The 17,035-nt window shown below is 38.5% G+C and overlaps 1 protein-coding gene across 1 annotated transcript in view; it reads left to right on the top strand.

Moving 5' to 3' along the window:
• LOC145390775 (sodium-dependent neutral amino acid transporter B(0)AT3) overlaps positions 1–16,503 on the top strand; it is a 58,044-nt gene extending 41,541 nt beyond the window's left edge. Inside the window, exon 10 of the mRNA XM_080265576.1 lies at positions 16,320–16,503. Within this exon, the coding sequence (XP_080121702.1) occupies positions 16,320–16,415 (96 nt within the window). The 3' untranslated portion in view covers positions 16,416–16,503. The remainder of the gene's footprint in view (positions 1–16,319) is intronic.
• The last annotated feature ends 532 nt before the right edge of the window (positions 16,504–17,035 follow it).

Genomic DNA, 17,035 nt, shown 5'->3' with positions numbered 1-17,035 from the left:
ATTTTGATAGGGTTGGGTTTGGGTTGGTTAGGTTGGGTTTGGGTTGGGTTTGGCTGTGTTTGGGTTGGCTGGGTTGGGTTTGGGCTGTGTTTGGGTTGGTTAGGTTGGGTTAGGCTGGGTTTGGGTTGGCTAGGTTGGGTTTGGTTGGGTTTGGGTTGGCTAGGTTGGGTTTGACTTGGTTAGGTTGGGTTGGGCTGTGTTTGGGTTGGTTAGGTTGGGTTGGGCTGTGTTTAAGTATGTATGACTGTTAGGGAAGGAAGTTTAGGTTGGGTTTAACTGACTTAGGCAAGGTTAGGTTAGGGTAGGGTAGGTTAGGGCTGAATGGGGTAGGGTAGGTTAGGGCAGAGTAGGGTAGGTTAGGTTAGGGTAGGGTAGGTTAGGGTAGGGTAGGGTAGGTTAGGTTAGGGCAGAGTAGGGTAGGGTAGGGTAGGGCAGGTTAGGGTAGGGTAGGGTAGGTTAGGTTAGGGCAGAGTAGGGTAGGGTAGGGTAGGGCAGGTTAGGATGGCCATGGATTACTTGATAGGTCAGGCTGGGTTACATGATGTGCTTGTGGCTGAACTGACGGCTGAAATTAACCCATACCCCTTATTGACATCCGAAACGGCCAGATCATCCGTTTTTCATCACATCCATGCCCGGTTGCTAGTACTGTAATGCATATTTTTTGTGAGGAACTGAATGTCGGCCCAGAGATGAAGTGAAAGTATGAGAAAAAGGAAACGTATTTACTCTCATATGATGGACTGGATTTAAGTTCTTCACCCTGAGGACTTTTTTTTTTAAGGTCTATTCTTGTCAGGTAAGGAAGCTCCCTAACACCTCTTCTGTAGTGATTTATTTTACTGTATTGATGGTTAATATCCTTTTATGTTATTACTGCAAAGTATAGCCATGTTAGAAAGCCTTATGTATTGCTGAAGAGGACAGTAAGGTGTAATAAGTAAAATAAATCACCTAGGAAAAGGTGTTAGTTGAGAGCTTACTTAAGTAACGAGAATACAAACCTATAGGTGGCTGGAGAATTATCTGTCATGCAAAAGAGGGAGGGGGAGGCCAAGGATGAGATGGAGGGATGGAGTGGAGAAATATACGAGAGAGGGGTGTGTGAACTGGGAGCAGGGCAGTGAAATGGCAGGGGACAGGGCGACACGGAGGCGATTTGTTTGTGGCCACCCCTTATGGGATTAAAGCGGAGGGGTAGATTGAGGTGGTTTGGGAGGAAGGATGGGACTGGAGTGAATTGGTGTTGTGATGAGGAGGGGTAGATTGAGATGGTTTGGGAGGAAGGATGGGACTGGAGTGTATTGGTGCTGTGATGAGGAGGGGTAGACTGAGATGGTTTGGGAGGAAGGATGGGACTGGAGTGTATTGGTGTTGCGATGAGGAGGGGTAGATTGAGGTGGTTTGGGAGGAAGGATGGGACTGGAGTGTATTGGTGTTGTGATGAGGAGGGGTAGATTGAGATGGTTTGGGAGGAAGGATGGGACTGGAGTGTATTGGTGTTGTGATGAGGAGGGGTAGATTGAGATGGTTTGGGAGGAAGGATGGGACTGGAATGTATTGGTGTTGTGATGAGGAGGGGTAGACTGAGATGGTTTGGGAGGAAGGATGGGACTGGAATGTATTGGTGTTGTGATGAGGAGGGGTAGACTGAGATGGTTTGGGAGGAAGGATGGGACTGGAGTGTATTGGTGTTGTGATGAGGAGGGGCAGATTGAGATGGTTTGGGAGGAAGGATGGGACTGGAATGTATTGGTGCTGTGATGAGGAGGGGCAGATTGAGATGGTTTGGGAGGAAGGATGGGACTGGAGTGTATTGGTGTTGTGATGAGGAGGGGTAGACTGAGATGGTTTGGGAGGAAGGATGGGACTGGAGTGTATTGGTGTTGTGATGAGGAGGGGTAGATTGAGATGGTTTGGGAGGCAGGATGGGACTGGAGTGTATTGGTGTTGTGATGCGGAGGGGCAGATTGAGATGGTTTGGGAGGAAGGATGGGACTGGAATGTATTGGTGCTGTGATGAGGAGGGGCAGATTGAGATGGTTTGGGAGGAAGGATGGGACTGGAGTGTATTGGTGTTGTGATGAGGAGGGGTAGACTGAGATGGTTTGGGAGGAAGGATGGGACTGGAGTGTATTGGTGTTGTGATGAGGAGGGGTAGATTGAGATGGTTTGGGAGGAAGGATGGGACTGGAGTGTATTGGTGTTGTGATGAGGAGGGGTAGATTGAGGTGGTTTGGGAGGAAGGATGGGACTGGAGTGTATTGGTGTTGTGATGAGGAGGGGTAGATTGAGGTGGTTTGGGCATGTGGAGAGGATGGAGGATGATAATTGAGTGCAGGAAGTGAGAAATGTGAACCATGAGGGTATGGTCGCAAGAGGCAGACCAAAACAGTCATGGGATGAGGGCATAGAGTGTGACCTCAGGGATTAGGGACTGAACGGCGAGGCTGCCAGAGATCAAACAGCGTGGAGAGCCGCCATTAGGTGACCAAGGCTGATGTATGCAAACACATTGGAGCTTTTATAAATGAAACGACTGTGAGAGTTGTCCCCCAAACTGAATCAACTTTGCAGGTAGAGACTAAGAATAGAAGACAGTTATACAGAACAGGTTAGGTACTCATCTTTTATGCATCACGTATCACTAGGCTTTCATTCTGGTTCTAGATTAAGCAGTTAGTGTACAGTATTTTATGATTCCACTTTGATCACTGTCCGGCAAACCAAACCAGATTGTCAGGTAGAGATTAAGAAGACATTTTACAGACTAGGTTAAGTATATTTCCCTTTTCTTCCTTCACTTATCACTGGGCTTTCATTCTGGCTCCTCCTTCATGCAGTGTTGACTTTTAAATAACTAATGAATGCTGATGTGATAAATAAATGACTCTCCCTTGTTGTCATTCATTAACCATCTAAATAATGCCTGATTGCCTCCACCTGTGATGAATAACCAGCTAATTAACCCTAAAATATTTACTAACATATAATTACCAAGTCAGCATGATAAATTGTAATAAATGCTACTAACAGATTATGATATTTAGGCTGCCTTGAAATGAGCAGTGGTGTAGAGACGATATATTTTTAAAAGTAAATTGAGATAAATATTACATTATTAATTTTTTATTATTATTATTATTATTTATTAATTTTTTTACATAATATGCAGTCATTTTGTATATTTTTATCTCCTGTGCATTTATTGTCAGTTTTCAGAGAACCTTTTTTTGAATTTAGCCAGAAATAATTGTTGATTCTTGACACTCATTTTAACCTCTTGAGTAAGATGACATTGTTATTATTTTTTTTTATTCATGCTCATCAAATTATTTTATTCAAGTTTGAGGATGACTTTTTAAGCGAGAGGTGTTTGATACAGCCTTCATTAATCCTGTAGCTAGGAGGGGAGGGGAGGGGAGGGGAGAGAGAGGGGGAGAGGAGGGAAGGGAAAGGGAGAGGGAGGGAGGAAGGGGGTTCCTAAGGTAAATGAAATAATCTGATGTCAGCAAGAACAAAGTATGAATCTTGGTCAGTGTGATGGGGTTATTTCCACTCGGCGTCATAACTCATCATTGTCACCTGCTGTGTTGGTTCGTTAAGCCCAGAGTTGCATTGTCAGTGGGGTTTAGTTGTGGTTTTGGGCATAGGCTTGACAGTCCAGTACCTGAGGCCCAGTAGACCTTCTAGATGCCTCACACCTCCATGTGTTGCTGCGTGGGCTGTAATACCCACCACCTGTATTGAAGACACATTAGTGTTGTGTCATTCACATCTGGTGTGGTGGCATTACTGGAGGTGTTTGTGTAGCACTGGGTCTTGTGCAGCATCCGTCAAGAGCTGTTTTTACGTTTCAGATTTGGTGAGCAGTACACTATATTAGTGAGCAAATTTAGTCAGTCTTACCAGTCATGTGCATTGCTGAGTCAGTATACTTTGGTATAGGTCAGCTGCCTCTACACAGATACTGACGTACATTACTGTACAGTGGACCCTTGTTTTATGCAGGGAACATATCGTTGAAAAATACCATACAAATTGCATTGCACTGAACATCACATAAGAACTACTGTTATGTACCTGATGTGGTTAAGGGAATTCAAAAAATGTTCCCAAAGTCTTGGACCTTTTGAAAATATTCACCCCACAGTTGCATAGATGCTACACAGTACCCTGTAGGAAGCATAAAAACAGGGAGTATCATTAGATATAATATAGTGTGAAATGAGAAGTAAAACCTGGTAAACAGTTGGTATTTTACACTTCCTCTGGGAGGTGTTGGGTGGGGGGGTGTCCGAGGCTGATGGGCTGGTGGAGAGGTACGGTGCAGCATGTCTAACCCCTTGAGGGCCGGGGCCAGGCCTCAGAGCCCTCACACTCGCTCTCCCCCTGGTCATCAGAGACTAGCATTGGCGAGGCTGGTGGTGCGGTTGCGCTAGGACCGAGGCACTGAGGTGGCTGGTGTTGCGTCAGGGGCGGGGCAGGAGGCAGGTAAACACTGATAAGTTCTTGACACAACTCGCTCATTTGTTTATTACCTGCTCTTTCTCTGCACATAGGAGCCAATCAATTTCAGCTTGCATAGCCCGAAGGTGTTAAGAAAACCCTCGGCCACAGCTGCATCCGCACCTGCAGCCTCGCGTAGAGCACTACCTTGCACATAACATTGCAAACCACTCCTTACTGGCAATGAAAGGCGGTGGACTCTCTGCTGGCATCAGTTTGGCCACTTTAGTGTACTCATCACCTGCCTTGAACCTCATACTTGCACAATCCACCAAGATCTCTACTTCATGTTGCACACAGATGTTCATATACACCATTTTGTAGCACATTATTCTGCACATACCACCAATGTAACATGTCTTCACCACCATTAAGTTATATACCCTGCAGGATTTTGTCTTGCTTTTCCTCACAGTCCTGATGCTTGGTTCATTAACACCAAAAAAATATGCTGCGTCTGTTACTCAGTCATAAGCGGTGAGCCGGCTTGGTATTTCCTTTTGTCTTATCTAAACTCAGTGGAGTTTGTCCGGCTGATCCACTGGCAGGAGGTGTGGGAGTGGTTGATGCTGTCACACATACAGATTACACTCAGATACAAGTGCAGTGTGAGTCACATGGGATACAGGTGTGTGGGGCAGCAGATCAAGGCCAGTGGGAGACAGGACAAGGAGGGGGGAAAGTGTGCCTGTGTGAGTGGGAAAGTAAAAAACAAAGTGTGCCTGGTAAAGCAGCTGGGGCAGGGTTCGGCTTTGGGATTTTCCTGTACATCAGTGCAATTTTACCACACTGCTTGGTTTTGAGTTGAGGTTTATTGTACCGCTCCAAATGTGTTTCGTGTGAATCAGACCAGCGTATAATGAGGGTCTACTGTACTGTAATTAAACAGACAAAACTCAGCATACAGTGTTCTTATTATGTCATGTACACCAAGAAACTGTTAAGGGAAAGTGGTAGGTAAACCCACTAAATACACAATAACACAAGAATGATTCCCTGTGTCAACAAGTGGGTTGTTGGAGGCTAAGTGTCCCTCCCTGTAAAACAATTAAAGACAAATGGCCACCCCTTTTGGGATTATGGCATCTGGATATAGATAGATAGATAGACCTGTATTAGTCAACTGAGCCTGTTGTGGTGAGGCATTGAGTCAGTGTATGAGTCAGGAAGTCAGCAAGTGCCTCTGTTGCAGCCAATGCCTCGCACCGATACGTCAGATAGCGAGTGGACGCGACTCTTCCTCAATAGGGTAGATTCCAGCACGTCCTTCGATTGAGCACGAGCAGAGGTTTGCCCGTTGTGCTAGTCACTACCACCAGATGGTGTGTAGGAGGAGGGGAGGGTAACTGTAGACCTGTTAACCGTAGACATCATAACCGTAGAAATTAACACTCCACCACACCCTTTGTTTGTCCATGTGTGGTACAAAGTCGATTATCCATGCGGAACATCTAGAAGTGTTTAGCTGGAGTTTGAGACAGTTCTGATATGTTCTCAAGGTGTTTCTGATCTCAGTAGTTGAGGCAGCCGATGCGTGGCCATCTTAAGTCTAGGGTGCATGCTGCCGTGCCTGAGATCTTGAACAAAAGAGGTAAATCTGTAAAATATCTTACACCATAACACACCTGAACCACTAGATCAGTATCATATTGTGCCTTTTTGCAGTGTATATATATAACTAAAAAAAAAATAATGAAAAATAAAAACTGGAGAGCTAACAGGCAATGCACTATATGAGTTCACCACTGCTATTAAAAAATGAAAAAGAGTGTGCACCCCCCACATAGGGAATGGTGATCGTATGGCCCACAATGGATAAAACTGGAATGCCCTTGTTTTAATCATCAATAGCAAGCCTCAAGCATTACAATCCTGTTGTCAAGGCATATTCGTACTCTCTGACAGGCTGGTCTTGTGGCATTTCGCGTCAAAATTCAAATATTTAAACATGTACTCTCAGTTCAGTTCAATCATGGCTTTCTTTCACCAGAGTATAGTGTGTTTTCCATGTCCTCTGCCAGGTTAGGATAAAAAGGGTATGCTGGATAGGAGATAGGAAGAATGACAGTAATTACAGTGTTAGTTTTATGATGTAAATGTAAATAGCCTTCAACTTATAAACATGACAATAAAGGCTTTAATACACCGGTGAAAGTAATAGTGAAAAATCGTAGTGAATACAGTCTAGACCACGTAATTCCTAACCATTGCCCAGAAGACTTTTATCGGTTCTCTGGATTATCGGGTTTGTGGATAATCGGATTTTTACCATACGTGTGTACGGATAACATAGACTTTGATAACAACGTAGGTGTTTTTACATTGCGATTGCCGTGTTGTTTGGATAACCCGAAAAAGCCGATTGGTGGAGAAGTGAGTTTTCGTAGTTCTGTTAGGTAGTTGTTGTTTCGTATCACTGACTTTTTTTTTAATGTAAATTTTCTGAGCTGAGCTTCTTCATTTCCTTTGGGATATTCTTAGCTGTTCTGTTTCATTGCAGGGTTTTAAAATATTGATGTTTTCATTATATATTTTTTCTTCCAGTTATGCATGACTCTCATAAATAAGAGAAGAGCCCTTTTTAAATTGAAATAAAACTGTTAATGCAATCGATTTCAGTTAAATACCAAGTACACTAGTGTGCATAATAATTTTGTTTAAACATGTTCTGAAGCCTAAAGAATTAATTGATGAGATAATTTCTTTAATGACTTATATAACTTTAACTTAGGATGATTTTCGGACATAACAAGCAAAGAATTAAATGATTACTGCAATTTTAGTTGGATAAGTCAGTTCTCCATCAATTATTTTTGTGTGTGTTTGAGTGTTATAAATTAATTAACATTTTGTAAAGTCATCTGAAGTGGAAATCTAACTAACCCCCTTCACAGTTTGCTTCCAGATAATTTAATTTATTTTAAACTATGAATTCTTATGTATTTATTTTAGTATGGGTTTAGGCAATGTTAGGGATATATTAGAAAAAAATTGTTTGGATAAGAATTTTTATTTTTATTTTTGTGAGAGGGTAGTGCAGGGTAGGTTATTTTTATTTTTAATTATTTTTTTAAATGGGATTCTGTTGGTGTAGGAGGTGTTATATCCTTAAATAGCTGGTGCAATATTCTTTTCCTGGGATGTCCAAAAAACAATGCTTTGTTAAGAATTTTTATATATTATGAGGAGGTAGTGGAGGGTAGGCTGATATATATTTTTTATGGGATGCTGTAGGAGGTGTCATATCCTCAAATAGTTGGTGTAATATTCTTTTCCTAGGATGTCCAAGGATGCTGTCTTCCAAGGTTTTATTCACAGGATGCTTATGGCACATGTATACTGTATTTTTATCTAGTACGTTGTAGCATATAGAAAATTAAAAGATATTTATTTTTATTATGACAAGGAAGGTATTAGCATAGTGAAGGTTGAAGGTATATATTTTTTCCTCTTGACAGATGTATGGTCATTCGTAAACATTATGTGATTAAAACGCTGTGAAATGGAAAAACACACACAGTTCATAATTGCCAAAAGCTTGTTGGGGTACGAGTGGATATTTATCTATTTACCTTTTATTTTTATTATATTTTTTTTATTCTCATGTGTTGTGGGCATTAACTTTTCTAACGACCTTCCCGGCATTTACTCTTATTAGCATTTTTAGTGTAGAAGTGTACGTATATAAAACATATTGATATGTAGGATTTAACCATTATAACTATTTTAAAATGTTCCTTTGAAGTTAACAGGACTGATGGAGGTGTATTGTGAAAAATGGGTATACAGAGGGGAAGACAAAATCCATAATAATTACATGGTCACTGAAGCACTTAGAAAATAAAAAGAAGTTTGATCACTCTGTTTCACTTCTATATGTCGTTCACCTTAACTTGGCCCAGAATTTTGGCATTTTCTGGCTTATTCCATGTTGTTAAGTGGTAGAAAAAGATGATGCTACTGCTGTGTGTCCTCTCATTGGCACTTCTTCATGACTAGCACCATATTTTAGTGTTGATACAGTGATTCCTTGGTTATTGTGCATTTGGTTATAGTGGCCATTTTTTTGTCTCTGCTAAATAAAAACCTCCACGTCTGCCGTTCTGTTTCTCTGTCATTAGCCACATGCTGTTATCCAGCTAATAATAATGATAGTAGTAGTAATGATAATTGGTGCCTGGTGGTTTAGTGGGTAATTAAGTCACTCCGGTTGGATTGAGCCGGTGAAGGTTTATATCCAAGGGGTGGTTGGGGTTTACTGCTCACGTATTGCCACCCAGGGATGAGTGAGGCTGGTCACTCTCATCTTAAATGTCAGGACCAACTTGCCTAGCTCTGGGTTCCTACACCCCTCATGGGGCAACATAGGATTGGATGATGGATGGATGGAATAATAATAATAATAATAATATTAATCCATCTGTTTATAGCCAGATGCCATAGTCCAGCAGGGGGTGGCCGTTCGTCTCTGAGTTAGTTGTTTTACAGGGAGGGGCACTAACCCTCTGCCAACCCACTTGCTGACACACAGAGAGCAAGTATGGGTTGGTTATGTGGTTACCACCCAGCATTGTAAATGGTTTACAATTAGGATAAATCCCGTAGCTTCTGTGCTTTTGTTATTGTGCAGATTTTGTCAACACGCACTAGGCTCGGTGAAAAATATGCATGGTAAACAACGGATCACTGTATTTTTGTGCTTTTTTTTTTTTTCTTTCTTTTTTTTTTTTTTTTCAAGGAAGAAGAACCAAAGGCCAGATGAGTGATGATAATTATAGGCCAAGTTAAAATGAAAGGTGTATAGCTTTATTATTTGGCATGCAGGCTAACCATTACCTTCTATACCTCTGCATAATAATACTGTATAGCCATTAATCTCTCTCTCTCTCTCTCTCTCTCTCTCTCTCTCTACTGCTCTTATAACCAATTTATTTATTTATTACCATTAACTTTTTCCCTGTCATAATAGCACTTTTTTTTTATTATTCCTCATATTCTAGTTACTATTAATATCCATCTGTCAGTTATCTGATTAACTATCTATCCATCTATCTATCTATGTATCTGTCTATTTTTTTGCCATAGATGTTTGTATTCTATCCTTACTAATTCATTTTATCTATTTCTGATGGACATAGATTTTGAAGAATAGAGTGTGTTAGAAATATTATGAGTGAAATTGACTAATGTATTTTGAATATGACTTAGTTGTAAAAATTTAGTTGTGGGATTTTAATATTTCTCTCTCTCTCTCTCTCTCTCAACACTTCCTTCTTCTAATTCTAACCTTCTGATTCTTTAACTCTCCCATCATCTAATTTTATCTCTCTAACCCTCCCTTCTAATTCTGGCTTAACACTCTCTCTCTCTCTCTCTCTCTCTCACTCAACACATCCTTCTTCTAATTCTAACCTAGCTCTTCCTCTAACCCTTCTATTGTCTAATTTTATCTAACTTTCTAACTCTCCTCTCTAATTCTGTCCTAACTCTTTTTCTCTCTCCTCCCTTCATATCTTAACCTAACCTCTCTCTCTCTCTCTCTCTCTCTTTCTCTCTCTCTCTAACCTTCTAACACCTAATTTTTAAACTCTTCTAATTCCATGCCAGCTCCCTCGCCCAGATTCAGGAATTTGGACCATTTATAAGTCTAGTGAGTAAATACCTCAACATTTTTCACACGCTGACTTATTTTTTCACCTTTTTTTTTTTTATTAGGTGGAGATTTTTGGCAGTTTTATTTTTATTTCATGTTGTATTTTTGGCTGCTTTAAATGTTCGAAATTCTGTTTATTTATTTTTAAGCACAATTGTCTTTTCTTAATTCAAAATACTTAAAGAAAAATTACCTTACCCTTGTTATGGGTTTAAGGTTTTGATTTGTGTTTGATTTGAGATTCAGTTTAAAAAAAAGGAAAGAAAAATAATGTTTCAGAATTTTTCACTTGGGCTTTCATTTCATTTTGTTTCTAAAAAATAATAATAATAATAATTTTTGTTAAATTTTGTAAAATATTATATGATCTAAAATATCTCCCCCTCCAAAAAAAAAAATCATGTATTGGAAACTACAACATGGTTTTTCATTTAATTTCATTTCTAAATTAAAAATCTCATTTGGTTTCATTTCTAAATTTAAAAAATCTCTCCTGTATTTTTTCTATTTTAAATTTTGTAAACAACTGCCATTAACCTCCGTGAGACCATATGCTTCAAATGCGTACAGAATTTGATGTGAGTTTTTTTTTTTTCCAGCCTCATCGCAGTCTTTTGCATGGTTTACTGTTTTCAAATAGATTTAGTGCCTGGATGACAGCTATCAAGTTTATATATATATACCTTTTTTCTGTTAGTGCTAAATGTATATATGGTTTACAATTCCATCTGTGTGATTTATAAATGTTCAATGATATTTTCTTCTGTTGAGATTATCATAACTTATCCCTTAATCTGTTATTCTTTTGTTTATTCTGTTGAGATTATCATAACTTATCCCTTAATCTGTTATTCTTTTGTTTATTCTATTGAGATTATCATAACTTATCCCTTAATCTGTTATTCTTTTGTTTATTCTATTGAGATTATCATAACTTATCCCTTAATCTGTTATTCTTTTGTTTATTCTATTGAGATTATCATAACTTATCCCTTAATCTGTTATTCTTTTGTTTATTCTGTTGAGATTATCATAACTTATCCCTTAATCTGTTATTCTTTTGTTTATTCTATTGAGATTATCATAACTTATCCCTTAATCTGTTATTCTTTTGTTTATTCTATTGAGATTATCATAACTTATCCCTTAATCTGTTATTCTTTTGTTTATTCTGTTGAGATTATCATAACTTATCCCTTAATCTGTTATTCTTTTGTTTATTCTGTTGAGATTATCATAACTTATCCCTTAATCTGTTATTCTTTTGTTTATATATATATGTTATAATTTTTGAAACTTTTTATTTTTGAAGTAATTTTTTTATTCATTATTCTTTTTAATAATTGTTACATCTCTTTGTGTGTATATATGTCTGTTATCATTTTCAAAACTTTATTTTTTATTTATTTTTGTTCCTTATAATTTTTAATAATTGTTGTAACCTGAAAAATTCCATAGAATAATTGAAGTTATAGATCATATTGGAAACAGTTTTTTATTTATTTATTTATTTATTTCCTTTTTTCTTTTTTAATGTTTAGTCTAACCTGAAAAGTTCCTTGAAATATTTAAAGTTATCGATGTTATATTTTTGTCATTTTACAGTTTCTTTAAAATGAAGTATACAGTATTTGTTTATGTTACAATTTTTTAAACATGGGTGGTTGGTGGTGCATCCGGCATCCACTCACTTGATGTAGTGCTGCCTACTGCCTCCTTCATCTCTTTCACTCTGTTGCACTTCTTTGTCTGCACTCCTCTCCCCCCACTTCTCTCCCCCCACTTCTACTTTTCCTTCGTGTTGCTTATTACTCATCTTTCATCTCCAGGTGGCTCTACACTGAGTGACAAGCCTAATGGTTTCCTGTAACCCAGGAAACCATTTACAGTGCTGGGTGGTAACCATATAACCAAATAACAGGGTGATGTGGAGCCTGGTATGGTGCCCCTGTTAACTGGGTGGAGATGCATATGCCGTGTCCATCCTGGAACCAAACCTCCACACTATTCCCCACACCTGACTGTGGTGAGGCGCAGGGGTGGTTGCTTGCATGTGGTTGATGGGTCTGCTCAGCTTGACAGACTGGATTTGATCAGCAACAACAACAATTAAAAAAAAAATAATAATAATGCTGTATATTTTTTTATTTTCCAACCCACAAAAAAGGAAGTTACAGTATTTATATTTATTTGTTTTTTTTTACACTTTCTTTTAGGTGTTTCATTTTTGGAAGGCTTGGTTTTTGAGCCGGATGACTAATTTCGGAAAAAAGCTAACGATCTGGTCAGTTTTGAAGCCCTGTGTGGTAGGTGTTGCTGGCTGTGGTGTATGGTAGTGCTGTGTGGTAGTGGTTGGCGGTTAATGGTTGGCGGTAGTAGGCTGGGATGGTGGTGTGTACGCTGCTGCTGCTTTGAACTTTATGCTGCAGGCTGTTTGAAAAATTATTATATATGTACTGCAGTAGTTATAGTAGGTAATAATGATGATAATAAAGGATAGTAGGTGGCAGTAATAATAATAATAATAATAATAATAATACAGTAATAATAATAATAATAATAATAATAATAATACATGGTACAGTAATAATAATAATAATAATAATAATAATAATAATAATACAGTAAAGGTCCCTCAATCCAGCCACCAATAATCCGAACATCCCAATACTCCGAATGTTTTGAGGCGGCGCCAAAATCCCGCTGGCGACGGGGAGTGGCAGGAAGCGGGGAGAACAGCCATTTTCATTTTATACCTGTGCCCAGTCTGACGCTCTGCTGATAATCCCACTTGAGTTTCGGGCCAATAGGGGACTCCTGGCCTTTGGTTCCTTCTTCCATACATTAAAAAAAAAAAAAAGGAAAAATATCAGTTGTCTGCCACACCTACTAGTTGTGGTGGAAAGAAAACAGATAAACAAAAGCCTGTGACACAATAAGCGATAAACTCAAGGCCTGACCCACCTCCAGCCAGCTGAACCCTCCTACTTTCTCCCCTCTCCACTTTCCCCCCTCCCCACTTTCCTCCCCCTCCCCACTCTCCTCCCCATCCCCACTCTCCTTCCCTCCTACCCAGCTGTGCACGTGAGTTTTTTCTTTTCCAATCGTTTTTTCACCCCCAGATACGTGGATTAGCGGATTTGCTTTTATACCGTTCAAAAGCTGAGGGTTTGTGGAATAAGATGCAAGAAAAACGAAAGTGATATTGCATAAAGTAAAATGGTTGTGACAGGTATACGTTGAAAGAGCGCATAATGTTTATCCCATATTTTTTTTCTAAGCGTTTTCAAATATTCCCTTGACTGAAAATAGTATCACCAAACTGGAAAGTGTTAATCATCATGTACATATTTCTAATGTTTTAAGAGGTCCCTTCCAATAGTCCGAAAAAAACGGTAGTCCAAAAGACCCCTCTGTCCCTAGCCATTTGGATTACAGGACTTTTACTGTAATAATAATAATAATAATAATAAATAATAATAATAATATCAGTAATAAACAGTAGGGTAGTCCTCAGTATGGTAGTGCAGTACAGTATGTCAGTTTGCACCAAAGAATAAGAAACAAAAATAAAAAGCTCATGCTAATAAATGCAAAAAAGACAATATAGTAATGATTCATAAAAATACTTGTTCCAGTGATTTCAAAATTCACTGGAAGACTGGCATTGAAAACGGGTGAGTGTCAAAAAGTCTTAGAAAATGGGAGGTGTTTAGTGCACTGATGTGTAGTCAGTGCATCAACTCCTGACACACCCTGTACATAATGTTTTGTGGGGTAATTCTTTACTAAACGAGTGCGGCGAATCCACCTATCTTATAACAAACTCACGATCTTAAGTAATTTTGGTACATTTGCAACACAGAGAGTCAATTGTTAAACTGTGACAGCAAGAAATGATTGGAAAAAGCAAAGCAGAGTATACCAATTTTGGGTTATTTAAGGAGGCTGCCGGGTCACCCATGGCTCTGTGTTTACCAATGATCTCTCCGACTGGCTGTCTTGTTTAGCAGCCACCTTTCTAACTTGCCTCGTCTAATGTATGCAGAAGAAAACATGAATAACTGTGTCAGAGCTATGGGAATGATTTGACCGGGCCTAACGTAACCTAACCCTCATTTAACAGCCAGCCTTTGAACCTAAAACCTGTCAGATGCCGGTGGAATATTTATAGCTTTCACAGGTAAGCTTATAAAAATTCCCAGTAGCTGTGGAAAGCCAGGAAAAATAACAAGTATCCTGTGAAAGACTCATCTCAGTGGAAAATATGGGAAGGCTGCACCCATTTGGTAAAGAATTATAATGATTATTTTTTTATTTATTTTTTTTAGATATATTGCTTGTTGGCACTAATATAATCATTTTGAAATTACACAAAATTTAAGTTCTATTTTTTTTTTCAGTGTACAGTATTTCATTTCAGATTTCCCTGCAGTATACCTCACTGTTTTAAATATATCCACATTAAAATATATCTGCATTATTATATTTCCAGCATATATCCACTGTATTGAAATGGATCTGTGTGTATTTATAATATTTATATATTTTTTAGATGCACCGGTTTTACAAGCCTTTAAATAAATACAAAAAATTGGCACAAAATAGGTAAACGTTGACACAGACTCATTATCAACTGTCCTGCATCGTTTATTTATTTCCCACTCCCACTGCCGCACCCACACCGGCAGACTGAGCCGTCCCCACAAGACACACTGCCTTGGAAATCTAGTGGAGCATTATTTTTGAGTCACCCTGTACATATATTCCATTTCAGGTCTTTTAAAAATTTTGGGATTTTGGGAATGATATTAATACTTGATAAAATAGATTTTTTTTTAACCCTGTACTTTCATTGGATAACAGGGCTCCCAAGCATCTCCTCCTTAGTAGTTTATTTTCAGATATGGCTGGTTGATATCCTTTCGTACATTATTTATTCAGAATATGGTGATGATAGGAGGATTCATTTACTAGAGGATAGGAGAGTAAGGTGTAATTAGCAAAATAAATCACCAAGGAAGAGGTGTTAGGGAGCTTGCTGAACCCATGATAATACCGGCTTCATTTTTTTTTTTTTTTTCCAAAATTGGATTACACAATTTTAAAGATATATTGCCATTGTCTTTGTATTAAGTAATCTTTTTTTTTTTTGGGGGGGGGATTTAGATTGGTATTAAACCTGGAGTACATAGTTTTAAAGATATATTGCCATTTCTTTTGTATTAATTTCTTGGCTATAATTTTGTACCAGAATGTAATAATAATTGGTATATGCTTCTGTCTGGCTTGATTTTATAGGCTGTGTGTTGATGTTTTGATGTGTAGTGCATGAGTAGAATTGTATGATGTAGAGTGATGTTTAGATAGTGCTGTATCTGGTGTATTAATTGCTGTGCTGTATATTCATGTTACAGATTTATATATTTTACATGTTATATCCATATTATATACTTTACATGTTATATTAATCTATCCGCATTTAACTTGATAATATTTTTGAAGTCTGTGTTTTATAAGCCAGTCAATTGTACCTTATCCTAACCCAGTTCAAACTTACTCTGCTTACCAAACCTAACCTAGCTTGTCCTAACTTGATCTAACCTCTCCTAACTTCTATCATTCTAACCTTTCCTAAACTCTCATCTATCTTTCTAACTCTCCTAACCCTTCTTCTGTCTTTCTAACCTTTCCTAACCTCTCCTGTCTTTCTAACATCTCTTCTGTCTCTAACCTTTCCTAACCTCTCTTCTATCCTTCTAACCTCTCCTAACCTCTCTCCTAGCCATCTAACCTCTCCTAACCTCTCTTCTAGCCATCTAACTTCTCCTAACCTCTCTTCTATCCTTCTAACTTCTCCTAACCTCTCTTCTATCCTTCTAACCTCTCCTAACCTCTCTTCTATCCTTCTAACCTCTCCTAACCTCTCTTCTATCCTTCTAACCTCTCCTAACCTCTCTTCTATCCTTCTAACCTCTCCTAACCTCTCTTCTAGCCATCTAACTTCTCCTAACCTCTCTTCTATCCTTCTAACTTCTCCTAACCTCTCTTCTATCCTTCTAACTTCTCCTAACCTCTCTTCTATCCTTCTAACCTCTCCTCTATCTTTCTAACTTCTCTAACTATGTACGCCTAACCCATCTCCGCCGCCTTCCAGCTTGAGGAATATCACGACTCTCCCGGCGGTGAGGACGATGAAGACGGAGGCCTGAGCGTTCCGGCCGGCAAGTTCCGCATGGAGGTGATTGACTGAGCTGCTTCAACCCCATCATCGCAGAAAGACAAAAACAAAACATCCACGGAAGTATGTGTCAGAGGGAAGCAAAAAATGAAAAACACAAAATTATATGTCGGAGGAAAATAAAAGCAGAAACCACGGAAGTATATGTCAGAGAAAAAAACAAAACAAAACAAAGAAACCACGAATATGTCGCAGGAAAACAGAGAGAAAAAAAAACACGAATTTATATCAGAGGAAATCCAAAAATAAAAACAAAAAACACAAATATATATAGCAGAGGAGAGAATTAGTATACAATAATTTCAGTTAACAGTAATAGACATAAATTCAGTTGACATCAATAAACATATATTTAGTTGACATCAATAGACATAAATTCAGTTGACCATCTCAGTAATAGACATCAATTTAGTCCTTTCCTCCCTAATCACATGTATTTTCAAACCCATTCAGTTAATGATGGTTAGAAATTCCCTCTCACCCGCCCATTTTAAATTTTTGAAGCAGATACAAACGAGGAAGAACAAGGAAAATATAAAAATCATTTGTTTGTAGCGTGGAATTTAAAAAAAAAAGCGAAAACAGTTGTCGATTTTGGTGTTGTGTTTGTGCTGTATGGCAAAAATGTGAGG

This window comes from Coenobita brevimanus, chromosome 15 (genome assembly GCF_032717465.1).
Source record: "Coenobita brevimanus isolate Jiangsu-jjx chromosome 15, ASM3271746v2, whole genome shotgun sequence".
NCBI classification, from domain to species: Eukaryota; Metazoa; Arthropoda; class Malacostraca; order Decapoda; family Coenobitidae; genus Coenobita; species Coenobita brevimanus.
The sequence above is the reverse complement of the archived record's forward strand: the minus strand, read 5'-3'. Positions and strand labels throughout refer to the sequence as shown.